The sequence below is a fragment of the Lepisosteus oculatus genome, chromosome 7 (genome assembly GCF_040954835.1).
Source record: "Lepisosteus oculatus isolate fLepOcu1 chromosome 7, fLepOcu1.hap2, whole genome shotgun sequence".
NCBI lineage: Eukaryota > Metazoa > Chordata > Actinopteri > Semionotiformes > Lepisosteidae > Lepisosteus > Lepisosteus oculatus.
Genome location: NC_090702.1, coordinates 10,554,150 through 10,576,663, shown reverse-complemented (window position 1 = coordinate 10,576,663; position 22,514 = coordinate 10,554,150). Strand labels below are relative to the sequence as shown.

Below are 22,514 nucleotides of genomic sequence, written 5' to 3'. Positions count from 1 at the left end.
TTATTTATGATGCCTCCTGTAGTATCGGTGATACATTGGGGGCAGGATGCCATTGCTTAGTGGATCTTGGTAAACAGACATACAAATGCAGGCATATCTAGTGTAAACATTTTTAATGTAAATGTTTTCTCTCTCAATGAGGGAAAATGAATACAAAACCAAACTCTAGTTCCTATCTAAGCTCTAGCTAACCTCCTTCTGTCAGTTACTCTGCTGTCTTCTTAGAGATCAATGGCCCACAGGAAACTTCTAATTCCTGGTTTTTACATGTAGGTGACCAATTGTCTTCCACCAACTGACTTAGGACAGCAGGTCATCCAGCTTTGCACTATGGCAAATGTGGTTCAAACCAGAACCTCCATCTTATGTGTATCCAATGTACTCTTACTTATCTTAAGTTGGAGTAAACACCTGCATTGTTAAAAGGTTTTAAAATTTACCTCTGGAATGTTTTTAAGTGATGATCAAATGCAGCAGAAAACAAATAGGAAGACAGATTACAATCAAATCGAGAAAGATTATTTAAATTTCCCATTTGCTCAATGGCTGTAAGTTAAAGTCTGTACAGTATGTACAGTATGAATAGTCAGGTTTGTCTTCCGATATTGCTTATTTAAGGCGCTACTATAGTGACTCATAAAATATTTTCAGGTTTATTTACTTTTAATTTTTAAAAATACTTGATTTTGTTCTTTGTGACAGATTTTCTGGATGCTGGGTGCAGTGCTCATGGTTTTCCTGGCAATGACAGTGATTCCCTCTCTTGGCTGGCGTTGGATGATCCGAATCTCCATTATTCCAAGCATTATTTTAATGTTTTTGTTTCAGGTGATATTAATTTATTTCAACCTCTGACATTCGGTATTATTATATTACTCAACAGCTATTAAATATTTCCCATCAATTACCAAGAACTACAGTTGACTATCCCTAGGTATTCCAGGAAACCCATTTTGTCACAATATTTTCCACACTTGTTTATTTCTTTGTGAATTCTTAGATTAATTATAAAATGAAATGTTTTTTCAATCAGGGATTTAAAACTGAGCAACATACAGTAAATAATGTTACAAGTTATTGCTTTGCACATTTTTTTCCCACTAAGTACCTCATTGTGGTTCTTAACTGAATGCAACAACTACAGTATAACAAAAAAAGGAAAAATAAGAAAAAAAAATCTTCAATAATATATAAAGATATTAAAAGGTTGGTTAACAGTAACTTAAGAAAAACATTAAAATCATGTGTTTACAATGAAACTAGTAAGTTTTGAATTGCATTGGATTGCATACACATTTTTTGCAGAGTTCATTTAAACATTGAACTGTTTCCAGTTTATTCCAGAGTCAGCTCGGTACAACGTTTCCGCAGGCAATGTCAGTGGTGCTCTGCAAACCCTCCAGCGTATTGCCCGAATGAACGGCTCCTCACTGCCCGAGGGAAAACTAGTGGAACCATTAGTGGTGTGTTCTAACATGCTTTGGTTTAGTTAATGGTTGGAAGTGCTCTTCCTTTAAGAACAAAATATCAAAGTGAGGAACAATTGATTATTTTTGGTGAAGAATATGCTCCAGTTAGAACATATGAACAGCTTCAAACAAGAAGAGGTAGTTTGGTCCATCTAGCTCAGTTGATTGATTTTTCTTGAATCAGCTTTGTAACTTATTAATGTAAAATAAACCACACATGAGTGTACATTATGTATTCTGATTTTTGAAAAAGTAAATTAATGAAGAAACAAGCCATGCACTTACTGGAATGGTGCTTTTTGTGTTTGTTGAAATATTGTTTTAAAGAAATTTATGTAAAATCTGTGTATTTTTAAATATCCTGTTGAAAAGTAAAATATATCTGTTTATTATTTTCAGACACAAAGAGGAAGTTTTTATATCTTAGTGAGTTCAACATTTAGGAGGACATCAATGCTTTTGTGGTATTCATGGTAATGTTTTTTAATGTAATTATAAAATTAAATGCATGGACAACAGTTGTTTTTAAATGACTAATTTTTAACCTATTTATTTTTATGTATTAAGCATTTTACTTCGATTTTGTAAGTCTTACGTCAATGTGATCTTTGAAATCTTAGGCTTTTCTGATAGCTAACTAACATCTGAAAGCTTACACGTACAGAAAAAAACACAGTAATTGGTCTCCTCCTTTGTATTCTGGGAACGTTTTTGGTGTAACTCTAACATTTTCTTTTACTAAGGAATGTATTGGAATAGGTAAACTTTAACCACGTCTTTGTTTTTTTGGGGGGAAATGTACAGTAGTCCAGTTTGCATTATAACTAAAATGATTAAGTATAGTTATTTAAGGCTATAGACCTGACAAACCTAATTTAGGGTGTTCATATATTTTAAAAAATGCTTTGTTTTTCCTGTGCTCCCTAGGTTTGTTGCTTCTTTCTCATATTATGGCTCTGTCCTGAGCAGCTCTGAGCTGCTGGAGAAAAATCTCCTGTGCATCACCAATGCTGAGTCTGAGCACAAGATAAACCCTGAGGTGACTCCGTGCTACTGCATTCCCTTTGGAAACTCAGATTATCACACCATGCTGATCAGTTCCTTGGGGGAGATATCACGTAAGAATCATTACTTTATTTTAGGTCTTATACTGTATATAAGATTACTGCACATTTGCATCCAATATTGGAGATCTGCAGGCTTATTTGAACCTGTTGGTACCAGATGGTGGTTTTAACACTTTGTTAAGAATGTACAGGTATTTAAGATTGTGGTCTAAATCCTAAGTCATACTTTAGTTTTAGTTATTAAAAGTAAAAAAAATGAAATTATTATTTGCAACAGTAGTATTAACACCTTTTTGCCAATCTTATCAGATATTAGAAGTTAAACAAGGCTGGACTTGGTCATAGCTAGGATAGAAGACCTCTAGGAAATCCAAGTTACTGATGTAAGAAGTGTTTGTGATCCAGTAGGTGGCATTTTTGTTTCTGGTACAGTGTTCTCGAAGCAATGCCTATTATTATGACAGGAGACATTGTTCTACAATGGTTGCTGTGTTTTGAATGAGACCTTAAATCAGGTCTTTGTTGCTTGGTCATTATCCTGTGGAACTGCTCGTAAGAACTGGAGTATTAACTTATTTGTCCCAGCTAAATTCCACTCTTGGCTTGCCTAATATTGTCTACCTAATGTTTCCTCTTAATTTAACTGGTGGGATCCTTTAAGACACAACAATTACTTTATAAATTTGGGGATTGTTATTATTAATGAATTGATCACATTATTACTTAGTTCTTTTTTATTTTTTGACGTATGTAAATATTCATGTAAATTTCTTATATAAATATCTTTACAACATACAGTAGTTGTCCTCAACTGTAGTGAGTTTTCAACTTTAAAAAATAAGATAAATTCAAATGCAATTTTTAAAAACATTTCTAAAGTGGGATTCTCTAAATTTATAAAGTATTACTTTATGTCTTGTTTAGAAATAACAAACTTATAATTTTAATTTATTCTTTAATAGAATTATATTATTTTTAATAAAGGATGATTTCCTCAATCCAAATTCCGGAGAATTCTTTTCTCAGAAAAGAAAAAGTAACAAAATTAAACATAAGCATCAATTTTACTTCTAATGCTAGTTGTACTTTTTGAAGAATTAACTACACAATTTTATATTCTTCATCGTTTTAAGATTGCAAAATATGTTTTTTCAAATATGCTTGTTTTTTCCAGTTCTTCCTTTGAATATCATCATGTTAAATACTTTAGGACGGAAATACAGCATGGCCATTTTAATGATATGCTCTGGAATATTCTTTCTGCTTCTCAGCATTTGCTCAACATTGTAAGTGAACTTAAATTATTTTAATTCTGCTTTCATCTGTGACAAAATAAAAAGCAATGACTTTGCATGGTTGTTCCATTAATAGAGGTTCCTAATTAAGGTGTGTCTGAGTTGTGTATGGCCCCAATTAGTAGCCATACTGGACCCCCAACAACCTAGATCTAAATGTAAATTAAAATCTAGGGGATGTCCAGTCCACCCTTTGAGTACTGATGTTAGTTTTGGAATACATGGAGACCCTTATGGTTTGTTATCTGGTATTATCAAAATCCCAGGTGACACTTGTTTTTAAGATGAGCTGAGCTCAAATCAATTTGTTCCCTGTTCTCTATATCTTTAAATAATCAAAAAGCTGAAATCCTTTGAAGTGTTAAATTAGCTGAATAAAATCATTATGGAGGTAGGAGGAAAAGATACAGAGACTATGACTGTTCAGGACTAGAATTATGCACAACTGAATTATGCACAACTGCACTTGAGAATCTGGAAAATAAATTGATATTTATTGGAAAATAATAACACTGAGTTGCAGAACTTTGTCAATATATCAGTCTGTGATAACTTTGCCACATATTTACCCATCATTCTGAAATATTTGTTATACACAATATCAAGAGATGGCATCCCGTACCATATTAGAAGACCTTTCCCAACAGTCTTCTGCAAGTATAAGATAAGCTCAGCCCTGCATACAAAGAAATGTGCTTTATCAGAGGAACCTACATTTTGTAATTGTTCGTTGACTACAGTCAAGCCTTCAGCCTTGATTTTGAGTTAAAGTTGTATCAAAATAGGGACCATAGCGCTGTTACTAGGCTTTTGTGTAACGAGCAGCAAAAGCTTGATTGCTTAATGCTCTGATGTTTCAGAGCAGAATCATTTCATACTATTTCAGATTATTGTGCGTGTTTTACAAACCTGAAACATTTTTACATTGCTGAAGTGGCATTTTTGAAGGTTGCTTACTGCTCAAAACACAGTTGTGGTAGTCTCTTTTTTGAATAACAACTATCATTCTGGTAAGAGAAATAGATTTCATTTCCACTTTAAATGTGTCAACTTTCTTTTAAAAAAAACAAGTGTCACCTTAAAAATACAGCATGGTGACATGAGCTTTACTGTTTTTGATTACTGTATATTGCATGTTGGAGCACATTCTGTGTGGTGTTTGCATGTTCTCCCCAGGTTTGTGTGGACTTTTCTGGATGCTCTAGCTTCCACCAAGTTTCAAAGTTTCAAAGACTTGTGGCATGGCTATAAGCTGTCCTTTTGTGTTTGTGTTCTCACAGTATGTGCCCTGCAATGCATGGGCATCTCATCTATGGTGTATTTCTGTCTTTCACCTTCTTCTTTTAAGGTAGGCTCTAGAATGCCATGATTCTTATCTGGATTTAATAAAATTTATTTTTTCTGTCTTACAGGTTTGGCTTTACAATCTTACTTTTTCTACTTCGTTCCATCGTAGCAATGAACTTCAATGCTGTTTATATTTATACTGCTGAGGTGGGTGTACAAATGTAGAATTAAAGTATTTCACACAGGTTCCTTATTCACAATATTGGTTTTGGCTACAGACTATCTTCCTCTTTAATACTTGGATGTTAAGGAATACTCCAGTTACATTAGTAAAATATTAAAGTAGTTAACCTTTAATACTTTTAAATGGATTTACATTCGTGAAACTGGAACATATTAGGTTTTACACCAGGAAAGCTTTATTAAACACAGCTCTCTGTACAATCCTTGTATTGGTCTGGTACTAGACAGGGCTGAGCTCCTTGAAAAAGTTCATAAGCATAGACTCACAGGCTCTACTGTTGCAGAAAATAAGGATACAGCCTCACTCTGTCCATTTCCATCTGAGCTATACAGTGTATATAAAAATTCTACACACCCTTATTGAAAAGGGTTTTTATTATATAAAGCCAGAAATCAAGATAAATCATGTCAAACATTTTTCCATCTTTAATGTGACCTTGCAACCAACAAAATTCGAATAGATAAAATAAATAGATAATTATTAGGAAAAATAATTGAAATTAAAAAATCTACAACACCCTGGTTGTATACAGTAAGTGTGCACCCCCCCCAACTAATACTTTGTGGAAGCACCTTTTGCATTTATTACAGCAGTAAGTCTTTGTGAATAAGTTTCTATCAACTTTGCACACCTGGAATTTGCAATTTTATCCCGCTCTTCCTTGAAAAAAAGTTCAAGCTCCTTCATATTGTCAGTGGATCTCCTTTGTACAGCCCTCTTTAGGTCATACTACAGGTTTTCTATTGGATTGAGGTCTGGGCTCTGACTGGGCCATTCCAAGACTTTGATTTTCCTTTTCTGAAGCCATTCCTTGGTTGACTTGGATGTGTGCTCTGGGTCATTATGTTTGAAGGTGAAATTCCTCTTCATCTTCAGCTTTCTGACAGAGGCCAGAAGGTTTTGTGCCAAATATCCTACAGTATATCTTACAGTATATCAATATCTTATATTTGGAGCTAGTCATTATCCCATTTATCTTGACTATAGCCCCTGTCCCAGCTGAAGAGAAGCAGCCCCAAAATATGATGCTTCCACCACCATGCTTCACAGTAGGTATGGTGTTCTTTGGATGATGAGCTGTGTTGTCTTTGCACCAAACATATCTTTGAGAATTAAGGCCAAAAAGATCACCCATTGTCTCATCTGACCATAAGACATTTCCCCACATGTTTTAGGGTGATTGAATTCATTTTTTTGCAAAACTTAGATGGGTTTGGATGTTCTTTTTTGTGAGAAATCGCTTCCGTCTTGCCACCCTGCCCCATAGCCCAGATGTGTGCAGAATACGGGAGATTATTGTAACATGTAAAGAGTGACCAATACCTGCCAGAAATTCCTGCAGCTCCTTTAATGTTGCTGTAGACCTATTGGTAACCTCCCTGATAAGTTTTCTCCTTGTCCTGTCATCAACTTTGGAGGGTTGTCCTGATCTTGTCATGTCCCTGTGGTGCCACATTTTCTCCACTTATTGATGATAGTCTTCACAGTGCTCCATGGTACATCCAATGCCATTGAAATTATTTTATACCACTCTCCTGATCGGTACCTTTCAACTATAAGATCCCATAGATGTTTTGTCAGCTCCTTGCGGACTGTGGCTATCCCAGTAGGATGCAACCACGAAAGTTTCAAGGAAATCCTACAGGAACGGCTGATTATTATTTGGGGTTAATCAGAATCACTTTCATTGATGGCAGGTTACTTAACTTGGGAGATGATTTTGAATGTGATTGGTTAACTCTGAACACAGCTACAGCCCCCATTATAAAAGGGTATGCAACCAGGGTGTTGTAGGTTTTTTAATTTCATTTATTTTTCCTAATAATTATCTATTTGTTTTTCTCTTGAATTTTGTTGGTTGCAAGGTCACATTATAGATGGAAAAATGTCTGACATGATTTATCTTCATTTCATTTAAACCTGCAATTTCAGTAAGGGTGTGTATACTTTTTATATCCACTGTACATTGTAAAGTCGTTCTTGATGTAAAACATAATATTCACTTCTTATTTATATTAATATATAGCCTATTTAATGTTTTTCTGGATACAGATCAATAGTTTTTTATAATATTAAATGGTTTTCTATATTCAGCTGTGGACAGAAAGGTTTTGCTGTAGTTTTACTAACACTTGTAAGGCAGATAGGAGTTAAATCCTGTTTCTTTAAAAAAATGTAATTAGAGAATTCATGTTTGAATGAAAAATCTTCACTTTAAAAAATGTGTATACTGTATATTATGTTATTCACCATAATGGGGCATCATTGCAAGGGGTGAGTATTGTACACAGTGTCAGGTACAAAATAATGACCCCCCATCCCTTACAGCAAATTAAAAGTGTTTAAAATATTTGCTGACAGTAAAGTACTAAAACAGTATGGTAAAGAGCTGTAGTGTTTAACACATTTAATATTACATGTTGTTTTTTTTATTTAATTTATTTTTGTTTCTTTGTGAGTGGTAATGCTATTCTGTTTTTTTATCACATTCAAGGAATAGAAAAGTTCCTCACACCATAATGTCCTGCTCATTGACAATCTAGTCATTGACAATCTGATATTTTTAGATTTTTATAGCTCTATTTTTGTTTGCTCTCAGGTCTATCCAACCTCAGTGCGATCCATAGGATTGGGGTTTTGTACCTCTTTCAGCCGTATAGGTGGCATGATAGCACCGTTTATAGCTCAGGTAAGCATGTCTTAACAATTATTATTGTTTTTAATAATGTTCATAACAATAGGAGATAATTGAAAGCAGTAAGGGATGCTTCGGTCCATTTTCTAACCGCTTCAACCTAGGGTGTGGGGGAGCCAGAGTCTATCCCTGTAAGCAGTGGGCGCAAAGTGGGATACACAATGGATGGGACACTAGTCCATCACAGGGAACACACACTCCCAGTCTCACACAACAGCTAATTTTGCCAGAAGCCAATTAACTTACCAGTATGTCTTTGGACAGATAGGAGCAAAACCAGAGCACCCAGCAAAAACCCAAGCGAATGCAGATGCATTCCTCATTTGTGTGAGGAGTCAGGTACTATATCATAACAAGTGCCAAGGCATGACGAACAGCACCAGATTACACCATTTTTATTTTTTTGAATAATATGATGCAGGACTGCACTACTCTGTAAAATTGCCAGGTGATGTGGTGAATCCTTAAAGTACCACAGCTGGGTCTGGTTGTCAAACAATTTATTAACCCATTAGTGCTTTCCTGTGCTAATTACACTGTACAAAAAGCATAGTACTAGCTACAAATAATTTGATTAAATACAATGATTACACACCAGGCTAATTAAGATACAATATGTCACAATACTGTGTAACAGTAACAGAGTTTTTTAAATTCCATTATTTATTAGTTAAAGTTTTTTTCTTTAATCAAAGAAAGACTGAATCCAAAAGATGCACAATTGTTACCTATTTTAATTTTGTTCTGCTTGATATGGTCATATATAGGTATTTCACATAAATACCTGTTGAACAGTAATTCTTGCAAAAGAAGGGCAAATGTGTTTCTCCACCAGTTTTTTTTTCAGATACAAATGACCCTGAACTAGTTTTCTGGGTCCATTCCTAGAGGGAGACAGAGCAGCATGATGGAAAGGCAGATTAGCACATCTGTGTGTATCATGGTTATATACTACATTTAATATCAATTTTGTCCTTTATGTATTTACGGCATCATGTGTCTTGCATATTTTCAAGTAACATTGTTACACTAAAGTGCAGTCCATAAGTATTTGGACAGTGACAATATTTTTGCTGTTTTGGCTCTATACTCCAGCACATTGGATTTGAAATAAAACAATGACTACGATGTTACAGTGCAGAATGTCAGCTTTAATTTTAGGGTATTTATGTCTATAATGGGTGAACCATATAGGAATCACAGCCCTTTTTATACATAGTGCCCCCATTTCATAGGACCAAAAGTAATTGGACACATTAACATAATCTTAAATAAAATTTGGCATGTTTGCAAATCCTTTGCAGTTGATGACTTTGTGAAGTCTGCGACCCATAGACATCACCAGACGTTGGGTATCTTTCCTGGTGATCCTCTGCCAGGCCTGTACTCACAACTGGCAACCCACTGAAGCTAAGCAGGTGTGAGCTTGGTCAGTACCTGGATGGGAGACCTCCTGGGAAAAACTAAGGTTGCTGCTGGAAGAGGTGTTAGTGGGGCCAGCAGGGGGCGCTCACCCTGTGGTCCACGTGGGTCCTAATGCCCCAGTATAGTGATGGGGACACTATACTGTAAACAGGTGCTGTCCTTCGGATGAGACGTAAAACCGAAGTCATCAACTGGAAAGGATTTGCAAACAGAGAAGGTCCTGTCACCCACAGAATGTAGATATTCTTGAGGACAGCTAGAAGACCAGAGTCAGACGGACAAAGGTGGGGAGTAGACAGATAATAAGCCATATACTGTAGGTACTGAATGAGGATGAGGATTTTGAAGTTGACTCGAAACCTGATAGGTAACCAGTGCAAGGACTTGAAAATAGGTGTAATGCGTCCCTGATAGGATTCTTGCTGTCATATTCTGAACATATTGAAGATTGCTCAGTGTGGATTTAATTTCCCCAGTGAACAGGATGTGCATTTATTAATTCTAGAAAAAAAAGCCTTTCTTGATTTCTCTAGTTCTTAGTTTCTCTAGTTCCCTTTAAAATAAACTATTATTCCACAATGCAGAGTATTACATGGCCAGTATTTACATATGATATTTGTGATTTAAAGAAATTAACACAAGCAGCTTTTGGGGATTAAGTGTTGGCTGAGTTATTGCAGGATGAAAGACTAGAGATGTTGGTAAGATAATTTTGGGAAAGCTGAGGAATACACTGATAACAAGAACACTTCCTAATGGGGTTAGGCATACTTTTGATGAAAATGATTAAGTTAACAGACTGTATGTTTACATACTGTCAGATACTGAAATGAGGATTGTATGTTAGATTTTGTGTAGTTGCTAGCATTGAACTGTGTGTTGGATGCACATGAATTGAAGGAATGTGCAAACATAGTTGATGCGGATCCACAGAGCCAGCATATTAAGATGTTTATAATTAGAGGCAATTTGTTTAAATAACTAGGTATGGATACTGATGTGCAAGAGAGGTGGAAAGACTGTTTCCTTAAGCCAGCACTATAAGATATTTTATTCTCAGTGAGATGCTGCCATTTCATAGTGGGTTTCTAACACTGTGTATAGTTCCATCCACACAGTGCCTTTACTTCCATCCATTTCTAATCTCTTTATCCAGTACAGAGGATTTGGAGCCTATCCCAGTAAGCAACAGACACAAGGCAGAATACACCCTGGACATAGCGCCAGTCCATCACAGGACAGACAGACACAAACACACACACACCAGAGCCAGTTTTCCCATAAACCAATTAACTTACCAGTATGTTCTGGAGTGCGAGAGGGAGTCATATCACACATATGGAGAAAAACCATGTAACCCAGAGAGAACATGCAAACCCCACACACACAGGACAGCAGCAATTGAACGTAGGACCCCAGTGCTGCAAGATAGCAATCCTAACCACTTCGCCACCATTAGAAATGGATGGATATCTTAGTTATCTTTCTAGTTCACAGGTTTGCATGCATAATTTAATTTTGAAAGCCACTGAGACGTCAGGTACTACTGTTGTATTTATGAAAAAAACAAAACAAAAACAACTGTGCCATGCTACTCCTTAGTTAATACATTTTATTATTTATAAACAGTTAACATTGTTAGCAAAATATTTTGAATTATATTTTACCCTATTTTTTCTTTAATTTTGTATTTAACTTATTATATGATAGTCAGATTTAATGTATATTTGAACAATGAAAATATATTTTTACAAGATGCGGGGGAAAGTACAACAACTTATTACAGTGCTAAATTTAATATTATTGATTACTAACAGTTTATGCTAACACCTAACTTTCTAAATTAGATGTATTTAAAACAGTGAACTAAGTGTAACATACCATTCAGAAATACAATCCAGAATAGTTTTATGGTGTTTGAATAAATAAAACGTTTCTAAATTGATAACGTAACAAAATTAAAGACGATTAAAATCTGTAATCTTTCCACTTATAATGTCATTACACAGAACAACAAGTTTCTGCTTTGTCTAAGGATGGTATCAAAAAGTAGTCTAAGTGGTGAGAAAGCTGTGCTTAATGATAATTAAGGGACTTAAAATTAAAAAGAGATGCTTCATATTGCTTGATTAATTTTAAAAACTAAGTTATAAATGCAGACGCGATTGCTGCCATAAGCGCTCCAGGCAGCAAAACGTTCGTTCTGTACTGCTGAGCTCCGCGCCTCCTCCCCCTCTCGGTGCTGCGGCCCTCTCTGATGGAGCGCAATGGGCAGTACGCTATTTTCAGATCCTCTGATTGGGAAAAAAAGACCTGCTGATCAGTTTCACACAACAGGAAGAGAAAAGAATGGGATTTTTTCTCTTTGAAACGTGTGTTAAGAAATTAGTGTATTTTAAAAGTTTAATTAAGAAGTAAAAACCTTACAGCGTACACAAAGATTCTGAGCTGATCACGAGGAAGAAAAATCACCCATGTTTCACAGATGAGGTGGTACAGTATGCTTTGGATCATGAGCAGTTCCATTTTGCCTCCATACTTTTCCCTTTCCATTACTCTGGGGCAGGTTAATCTTTGTCTCATGTGTCCATAAGGCTTTGCCCCAGAACTTTAGGGACTTTTTTTTATGAACTTTTTAGCAAAGTGTTACCTGTCTTTTCTCACCAGTGGCTTGCATCTTGTGGTTAACCCTCTGAGATTATGTTGGTGTATTCTTCTCTTGGTAGTCCTTGTCACATCTATGCCTACATCATGGAGAGTGTTCCTGATCTGTTCAACAGTTGAAAAGGGTTTTTTCTTCACAATTGAAAGCATTCAACTGAGCAGCCAATTGTCCAATTACTTTTGGTCCCCTAAAATGGGAGGACTATGTATAAAAAGGGCTGTGATTTCTACAGATGCAGCCATTCAAAGTGCGCGGTACAGACACGTACCGGAGGTAATTGGCTACGCCGCCGTGCATCGTGACGCGCGATGACGCAAAATACCGCGGTGCGTGATTGGTTGACCGACAGGGGCACTCGTGGTCCGTTGGTCTGTCGAAGAAAGACTTACTGTAAACGTCTTTACTGTGCCCGTTGTAGATATTGAATTTTACCACTGAAGGGAAATCTTAGTAGCTGAGCATAAAAAGAATAGGAGCATACTGTAACGCGTGTGAAGGCCATAAACGATATTAATTTTGGAACATAAACATACAGTATATAGCTGGTCTTGGTACTTTAAAGAAAAAAATACACACCAGTATTCCATTTCTCCCTAAACATTGTAAGCTTCGAAGTCTAACGTGATACCGGAGTCAACAAGCATACTTTTAGAATTTGATTAAAAGGGAATATAATATGGAATCGCGTATCTCAATAATTTAAAGACCAGACAATCGCAAACTCGTTTTCAATAAAATTATTTTATTCATTCAGCAGTTTGTGAGAGGGACATCCAGCAGGGAGAGACACACACACCGGTTTTCATTGACAAAATTGTTTTTTTTCAATTCCTCTTGTCTAACAGGAATGTTTTGTTTGTGGACAGACTGTTAGACAAGAGGAAAAGACCACCTCCTCCTACGAAGCATTTCGTTGATCCGATCACGAATTCTTTTCCAGTCGTACGCAACAAGGGTTGAGAATCTCCGATTCACCATCGTACTAATGGTTTCCCGGAGATTGCAAGGCAAGGCACTTTTGCCTCTGTACCCATCGAAATTTACAGACGTGATCCACCCCCAGTAAATTTCAAAAGTCACAAGATTTCGAAACACGAGGGCGGCGTAGCGGTCAGCTCTTGCTTTCCCGTCTATGCCGATGCACTGCAAGTACAACCCCCCCTTACAACCCCCCGATTAAAAAATAAATAAAAATTTGAATCTCCTGCGGAACACATTCCATAAGAATCAGCGGTTCTACAACATATATCGCCTTTAAAGGTGGCTTCTCAAAACGCTTTATGGGATAAAAACAACCAGAACAGCAGCAACAACAATATTGTATTTCATTGCACTTTGAAAACCAAGTAATAATTTAACTCAGTACGTGCAAACGTTTTGTATGTTGCTGTCGTTAATGCCTGCGTACCCATAAGTATCTTATTTGCCTTGAGTCCTGTCTACAGTATATTTGTCCCCCTATCTCCCTCAATTCAATTCAAGGTGTTTTATTTGCATGACAGATGGGTACAATTCTTGTTGGGAATGTATACTTTGATATTTACACCCGGCGCGGCACCGAGGGAGCGTCTGCATTTATAACTTAGTTTTTAAAATTAGTCAAGCAATATGAAGCATCTCCTTTAACTTTTAAGTTCCTTACTGTATTTTTGTATTATATTCAATATTAATCAAACTCTAAGAGTATGTATCGGCTTGTCAGTCGGGTCTTTTTTTCTCTATTTCAATTGTTGTTTACACATGCACAACTTTAAAAGCTAGCAAGACAGGTTTCGATTCACATTAGCTGGCGAGCCTTGTTAAAAAAAACAATGATAATGTAACATGTCACTGTTTGTTCATGAACAAAGTTATACTGAGATTTCCTTAGATACGCGATTAAAAAATAAATAAAAATTTGAATCTCCTGCGGAACACATTCCATAAGAATCAGCGGTTCTACAACATATATCGACTTTAAAGGTGGCTTCTCAAAACGCTTTACGGGATAAAAACAACCAGAACAGCAGCAACAACAATATTGTATTTTATTGTACTTTGAAAATTGCATTTGAGCACGGTTTTTGACTTTTTTTAAATTGCATTTTGGGCGCGGATAGCACATACAAGGGTTAATGAACTGCGCACCTCACCGTACCAGGCCACCACTGCGTCACACCACACAGCTGCCAGCGCACTTCACCGTGCCAGGCCACCACTGCGTCACACCACACAGCTGCCAGCGCACCTCACGGTGCCAGGCCACCAATGCATCACCCACCTGCCAGCGCACTTCACCGTGCCAGGCCACCACTGCATCACACAGCTGCCAGCGCACTTCACCGTGCCCGGCCACAACTGCGCCACACCACACAGCTGTCAGCGCACCTCACTGTGCCATGCCACCACTGCATCACACAGCTGCCAGCGCACCTCACCGTGCCAGGCCACCACTGCGTCACAACACACAGCTGCCAGTGCACCTCTACATACCTGACCACCACTGCATCACACAGCTGCCAGCGCACCTCACCGTGCCAGGCCACCACTGCGTCACATAGCTGCAAGCGCACCTCACCGTGCCAGGCCACCACTGCATCATACAGCTGCCAGGGCACCTCACCGTGCCAGGCCACCACTGCTTCACACCACACAGCTGCCAGCGCACTTCACTGTGCCAGGCCACCACTGCGTCACACCACACAGCTGCCAGCGCACCTCACGGTGCCAGGCCACCACTGCATCACCCACCTGCCAGCGCACTTCACCGTGCCAGGCCACCACTGCATCACACAGCTGCCAGCGCACTTCACCGTGCCAGGCCACAACTGCGCCACACCACACAGCTGTCAGCGCACCTCACCGTGCCAGGCCACCATTGCATCACACAGCTGCCAGCGCACCTCACCGTGCCAGGCCACCACTGCGTCACAACACACAGCTGCCAGTGCACCTCTACATACCCGACCACCACTGCATCACACAACTGCCAGTGCACCTCACGGTGCCAGGCCACCACTGCGTCACATAGCTGCAAGCGCACCTCACTGTGCCAGGCCACCACTGCATCATACAGCTGCCAGGGCACCTCACCGTGTCAGGCCACCACTGCGTCACACATATTTCAGCGCCATATATTTCATGGATATTATGGAATATAATGGATGGATATCTAGTATATATGTATATTTGAACAATGAAAATATATTTTTACAAGATTTTACATTAAGCACTTAAAATTAATATGGTTAATAATAGTAAACTGTAACATGCTGTAACAAGATCGGTTAAACTGTGAAGAAAATGCTTTCAGAGAAAATGTTTTAGGTGTGAAGAACATAGATCTCCAATGCAATTTCAACCAAACCTGTTCCCACACACCCTGCCACCACTACCATTAGAATATACACAAACATTTTAGCGTTTCATTCTGAGCAGAAGACCCTCACACCTGAAGAGTGCTGGCTGTGACGAATTAAACCGGTTTTACAGGTTTCAATCACAGACCATGTGACATGGGAGTCAGTAAACTAACACACAGCGCCACCGGATTTGATAACGCTATAAAAACGCTATAAAATAATGTGACTTGGCACAGAACAAGTTTACAGCACAGTACAAAAATAAATGCTGACCATGACTTTAGAAGCATAAATTACCTTACACTCAATTTAAACACAAGCTGTCTTTAGCCCTCTAAGCTGGTTCATACAGAAATGTAGAGATCCAGGCTCAGAACACACAGCTTCATTAGGGAATACATATGCAGGACAACTAGAGAAGACGTTTTACAGAGGATGGATTTTTAGAAACATCCCATCAGTGACATCACTGAAGTCAACTCCTAGGTACTGTAACTGTCGTGTGGATAGTTTCACAAGAATCAGACAAAGGTTTAAGCATCGCTTGTTCTAGATAAAACTGCAAAAAAAAACCAACAACCAATAATGTACTTCTTTGTGGCTCTGTTTGCCCAAATCATATATTCACAACGTGAAATCTAGAAAATAATATTACGTAACCAAAATCCGCAATATGGAAACAGAACCTGTGTAATTGTTGATAGATGATGTACTCGTAACATTTTTTCAAGACGAACTACAACATTTAAAAAATGACTTGTATGTACTTGATATCTCTAATCAATCCACGGGTCCCAGCACAAAACGAAACTAAAACGCGCTTCTTATTAGTTGCTCAAAAGTAATTTGACCGTATGAAATGCATAACATAAACCTAGAAACATATACGTGAGCAGTACTTAAGCACTGTAGTATCGGTTATTAATTTCTTGAGATACGCGATTCCATATTATATTCCCTTTTAATCAAATTCTAAAAGTATGCTTGTTGACTCCGGTATCACGTTAGTTAAAGACTTCGAAGCTTACAATGTTTAGGGAGAAATGGAATACTGGTGTGTATTTTTTTCTTTAAAGTACCGAGACTAGCCATATACTGTATGTTTATGTTCCAAAATTAATATCGTTTATGGCCTTCACACGCGTTACAGTATGCTCCTATTTTTTTATGCTCAGCTACTAAGATTTCCCTTCAGTGGTAAAATTAGATATGAATATTCAATACTTAAACGGGCACAGTTAAGACATTAAATATACATATACATACTGTATACAGTACAGTTTGCATACGGTAATATGTTTATGTTACGCAATTAAAAAATAAATAAATAAAAATGAAAAGTCCAGCACCAGCTGGATTCGAACACACAACCTGCCAGTTGATAGTCACACACCTAGACCAGTAGGCTACAAGACAGCTCGCATGAACAGGCAGGCGAAACAGCCCTACACAGCCCTGTCGCAGTACACGAATTCTTTAGATACGTGATTCCATATTATATTAGCAGAAAAGCTTAAAACTACCACTTTTTCACACGCTATTTCACATGCTAGTTAAATACTTCGATGCTTAAAATCGTTAGGGAGAAATGGAATACCGGTGTGTATTTTTCCTTTAAAGTGCCGATTCCTGGAATCTGACAGGCTGACACCCCTCTGAAGTGGTTCCATAAAATCTGGTATACGGAAAAGAAAGCGTTGATAAATACAAGTGTCTTTTAATACACTCTTTGCTGTGCTCTTGAGGATCCTTGTGATATTTTAAGCTCTAGTTGAATGATAGGTGTCGCATTTTAAATCATTTTCGTAGTTAGAAATTATGAAACGCCCTGTTAAAAGTTTTTATGCCCATTGAAGTAAAACAAAATGCCTGACAAAGTATGGCTTGGACAGATTCCAAGTGCTTGTACAAATGTGCTAAAGAAATTATACTTTGAGTATACAGCTTGTCCAAAGTCATCCATTATTAATACTATTAGTAATATCTTCAGTAAAGGCTTTGATGCATAAATATTTCTGATAAAGGTAGGTTGTGTACTTTTGTCCAACTGAGCAATCTTGCTTTCATAAAATATACCAACATTTTAATGACTGATGATTAACATGCTGTAATACACAGTTCAAAATTAAAGGCTCAAATGCTGTACATGAGAGGTTAAGCTCCCCCTGGCGGTTTTACAAGGCGATGCCGGATAGTTAGTCACGTGACACACGTGAACTGTGTGATACCCCGGTGGGCGTGTCGCGGTATGCCGCGAAATACCTCACCCATTTTGAATGGCTGCATCTGTATATGGTTCACCAAATGTTAAATTAAAGCTGACTTTCTGCACTTTCTGCACTTTCTGCCTCATTGTAATTGTTTCATTTCAAATCCAATGTGCTGGAGTACAGAGCCAAAACAACAAAAATTGTGTCACCGTCCAAATACTTACGGACTGCACTGTATATACTGTCTTACCAAAATGTCAAACATCAAAGACTACAGGCCTGCTTTCTTTCTTCTTCCCATTAGATGATATCATATTCAGGAGATCACATTTCTGGAATAAACAATTCTTATGTTTTGGGGGGATTCTGGGGGACCAAAATACATATTTTGTCCATAATATTTTTAATTAGCTTTTTCAAAATAATTCAAAAATTGCACATTTGATATATAAGACATATTATTTACTACATTGGTAATTTATATCACATGAATTACATGAATAATATCAGTATAATATATTACATGTGTAGTAAAATAACATAATTTCAATGGACATTTTGTAATGGCATTCTGGTTTTCCAACATTTTGTTCCTATTTAATAGCATAAATACTCTGCAACATAAGAAACCACAATTATAGAATCACCCATACTGTATTTAAAAACAAATGAACACCAAAAATGCGTTTGTATCCCCTTGGAATCCCTCTCCCCACCTCCCTTCCCCCATTTGGGGATGAGGAGGGTGGGACCCCTGCAGAGTGAAAAGTGACCAAGGGGCAGCTGCAAGGGTGGAGATGGATTCAGTGAGACAGGTTATGCTCTAGTAGACGTATGTACTGTAGATTTATAATTTACCTCACCATCATGTCCTTGAGCACGTTACATTTGCAGATTTAATACACAGTTTAGACTTGAAGAACAGGATTAGCTACAAAGTATTTTCACATTTTTGGCAAATGTGGTGAGTGGTTTATAAATTAGTAAACACACTAAATTATTGTACACTGGGAACTGACACGGAGATAAGCACATCTGCAGGTAAGTTAAAGGGACTGAGATGAATATAAAAAAAACTCACACATCCATGCCAGAGTTAGTGCTGGACATGTGATATTTTTTAATGTGTCAAAGAAAATTATAAATAAGAAACAATTATGTGTCACTGCGTTACCTAAACATTACATGTTCTTGACTTAAAAGGTTTCCCATAGTTAAAAAAGCATTACACATGTAATGTATTAATTTTCCAAAACTGAAAAAAATAATCAGATTTGAGAAAACACAGAATCTGCTGTCCTGAAGTTATAATTTGGTGACATAGAACACAAGTACAGGTGCAAGAGCCTGTAGATTGAAACTAACTCACAGTTGCTTACAAAGTTAGCAGATATCTAAAGCTAAAATTAAAACTGCAGATGTTATAACATCTTGTAGAGTAAGTGAAAGAAAATGAACCAGAAGTCTTCTGAAATATAACAATATGGATAAAAATGCAGAATGGAAACATACAGTACATGAATTAAAATAAGATAAGATCTGTTTCTCAGTAAAAAGTGACCAAGGGGGAGCTGGAAAGGTGGAGATGGATTCAGTGAAAAATGAGAAACACAGTAAAAAACAGCCTATTATAAATCAGAAACATTTTATAAGTTTATAAGTACTAATTTTGTTCGTTCAAGTATGTGCTGTTATTGTGTTTAATTAGAATCTTGCAATTGTTCATAAGAAATTTATTTAAAACGAGTATGTTAAAACATTTCTAAAATAACCACAGAAGGTTACCAAGTTAAAGAATGCAGAAAATGATTATGAGCTAGGTAGAATACTGTTGTGTACCTTATTTTTTATTTTTGCTGTGCTGTTCCAAAATTCCTTAACCTACAAAGTCTAATTCCACTTACTGTATACCAGTGTTCATTTTGCTTGCCTTTATTGCAAACATGTAGTGATGCCCTGTCAGTCATGGTTTTGCTCTTTCTATAATGTTACTTCATTTACTTGTGAGGAGTCCACTACTCAAATAACAATGACAGTGAAGTTTTTATCAAAAATATTTTCTTTAATGCATGTTTGTCATTAGTTAAAAGCCATGTGGGGGAGGTTTTTTATGTGTTTAATGTTTTATAATATACAATTTAATTTGTCCCTTGTTTTAGGGGTCAACATAATCTTTACTTCTGGATGGAGCATGATTGAAAACAGAGTACATACAGTATTTTGAGCAATGCTGCAATACATATACAGCAATACATAAAGCCTATGTGTAAATTTGCCACATAGGCTTTATATTTTCAACTGCTGAACCCATTTAAAACCTGTTTTTGATGTCCTTTAAAGAGCTGGGGACAGAAACAAAAGATGTTGTACATTTACACATTTCTGTCTTTCAGGTCTTAATGTCCAAATCTGTGATAACAGCTCTGGTTCCATTTGCGGTGACCAGTTTCCTGTGCTCAGTTGGTGCTTTACTCCTGCCTATAGAAACAAAAGGCCGAGCTCTTCTGGTAGGACAACAATATGACAGCAGGAAATAAAACTGAATGAAAATAATAAAGAATATCTACTTAATTGGGCTTAATTTGATAAAGATGAAACACCAAATACCATCCTTTTTTTCACCATCAGAAGCAACACAGTTCCAGTATCTCCTAAAGTGCTTTGAGTATCAGTTGTATTTTCTGATTCTATAGCAGGCACTCTAATAAAGTTAAAACCTGTTTAATATTTTTCTGGTCTAAAAAAGATGTAGTTAAGTAGAAAAATATAACTACATACACTATGTTTGCTTTTTATTGAAAAACAGCAGTACAGTCTTAGATAAAGCAAGGTATTGGAGCAAAACAAAGATAAAGCAAACTATAGGAATGTGTTCAGAAACTCTGGTTGTGTGCCTTTACATGACTGTTTAGCTATATAATGAATTCATACTGAAAAGTCCCTAACACACTGTAACATTAAATGTAAGTGCTATTTGCAATTGTTTCCTCATTATAACATTTATGTGCATATTCCAGAAAGTAAAAAACCTTAAAATATTTGTGGCTGTGCTATTTAAATTTTATTTTATTTCATAGCCTTTTTTCTTGTTTTCTTTTTTTAGCAAAATGAAACGTGATCTGAACCAACGAAGAAAGGATTCTTTATAAGGGAGAGGGACTCTCTGGACCAATTTGTAGGGAGGGTTGTTTAGGAAGGGGTTGGGTTATTTTTCCATATTAATTATTGCCTTTTTTAAAATCATTTAAGAGTTTTCCATGAGCTGGATATGGAGAAAGTATTTTTTCATGAAGTCTTCTGATTTTGATCAAAAAGGTATTTTTTAAAAGAAGCCGTCATAATCCTCACCAATCAGAGACATTCACGGAAAAGTTGCATGTTGGTATTTGTTGTCTGTTTATTGCAAACAAAAGTCCACTGCCATATTTAATAATAAAATGCTTTATTCATTTATTAATTCAAGTATTGTGAATGCAAAATTGTATGAGTCTATGCTGTAAATGTACAAATGACGATAAATGAGAGAAGGTGGTCACTTTGCAATTGCAGTCATTAAATTATTTTCTAGTTATAGATGTCTTAAGGACCAATATGCCAAAATCCATTTAATACATATTGCTGAATGGTCTCTTCTTGTCTATAACATGTTCTTATTTTTCAACATTAAGCAGGAAATGCTTCTGTATACAGCTGGCAGTGGATAAACAGTAGTCTACAAGATCATTACCAGCTGGAAAATACAAAATAAAATATGAAAAAATAAATAAAAGATTACCAAAATGAACCAAGCTTTCCTCATTGTTATGTTTTAATGCTTTTTCCAAAAACAGTTAACCCTTGTTTTACTACTCCCGTACAAAGCTTACACACATTTTTATGAGGACCTAAAGGACAAGAAAACCCTCTTATCTTCTGACCATGGAGCACTTCTTTTGGTAAGAAATGCAGCAAGAGATTTTATAAATTGTCTTATTTACAATTTAATATTGTGTTAAACAAATGAAAATAAATGACACAAACAGCCCTCTCTGTGGCTTCTTTTTGAGCTGATCTGCATACAGTATATCTTATTTTATAAGATCTTAATCAGGTTTTCATAGTCCATAATCTTCCAGCAGAACTCCGTTATTTAATTAACCAATTAATTGTAATTATTTGCATAATAAGCAATATCTTTCCTAATATTTAATATTTAATGATAGAAAAGTTCAGGAGGGATAATTTAATGATTCCTCTATGCTCAAATTCTACAAGTATAGAATATAGACTGTGATATCTAATAGAATCAGAAAGTTTCCAGCTGTAGCTCTTAAGTGTGAATTGTCCTCCCAAACCAGTTGCTACATATTGGAGTGCATTCCCTTTCCTTATGTGGGGATAACCATTCCATTACCCAACCATTCTATTGATCATGATTATTTGTTTCAATAGATTTGTCAGCTTTTTCAGTTGCTGAATTCTGCCAATCCAATCTAATCTAATCAGTCTTGGAGACCAGGTTCAAGCTAAATATTCTCAATCTTATTTTAGCAAGCGTTCTGTACTATTTATTTGGGTAAATTCTGATTCCCTGCATTGTGGAATATGTAGACAAAGATATTCTCTTCTAGAAATGCAACACCAACTAGAAGATAATATTTTTGTTCTTACAACATGTAGGATGTGCCCAAAAGTGATTTCCTTTCACTTTCGGGCACATCCTACATGTTGTAAGAAGGTCGTATTAGTTTATTTTTTCTATGTGGAATTGCAATGGTTCAGATTACAGGTGTAGTTTTTGGGTGTGCAGGGTGCAGGCCTCTGAAGCACATTGATT

At 36.6% G+C, this 22,514-nt stretch overlaps 1 protein-coding gene across 3 annotated transcripts in view; it reads left to right on the top strand.

Annotated features, from left to right (window-relative positions):
* The window catches only part of svopl (SVOP-like), a 35,082-nt gene extending 13,600 nt beyond the window's left edge, over positions 1 to 21,482 (top strand). For all 3 annotated transcript variants that reach the window (XM_006633797.3, XM_015353151.2, XM_069192152.1), the window contains exons 8-16: positions 703 to 828; positions 1,335 to 1,463; positions 1,869 to 1,942; positions 2,397 to 2,587; positions 3,711 to 3,822; positions 5,244 to 5,325; positions 7,962 to 8,051; positions 20,092 to 20,205; positions 20,802 to 21,482. In XM_006633797.3, coding sequence (XP_006633860.2) covers positions 703 to 828; positions 1,335 to 1,463; positions 1,869 to 1,942; positions 2,397 to 2,587; positions 3,711 to 3,822; positions 5,244 to 5,325; positions 7,962 to 8,051; positions 20,092 to 20,205; positions 20,802 to 20,816 — 933 coding nt within the window. In that variant the 3' untranslated portion in view covers positions 20,817 to 21,482. The remainder of the gene's footprint in view (positions 1 to 702; positions 829 to 1,334; positions 1,464 to 1,868; positions 1,943 to 2,396; positions 2,588 to 3,710; positions 3,823 to 5,243; positions 5,326 to 7,961; positions 8,052 to 20,091; positions 20,206 to 20,801) is intronic.
* The last annotated feature ends 1,032 nt before the right edge of the window (positions 21,483 to 22,514 follow it).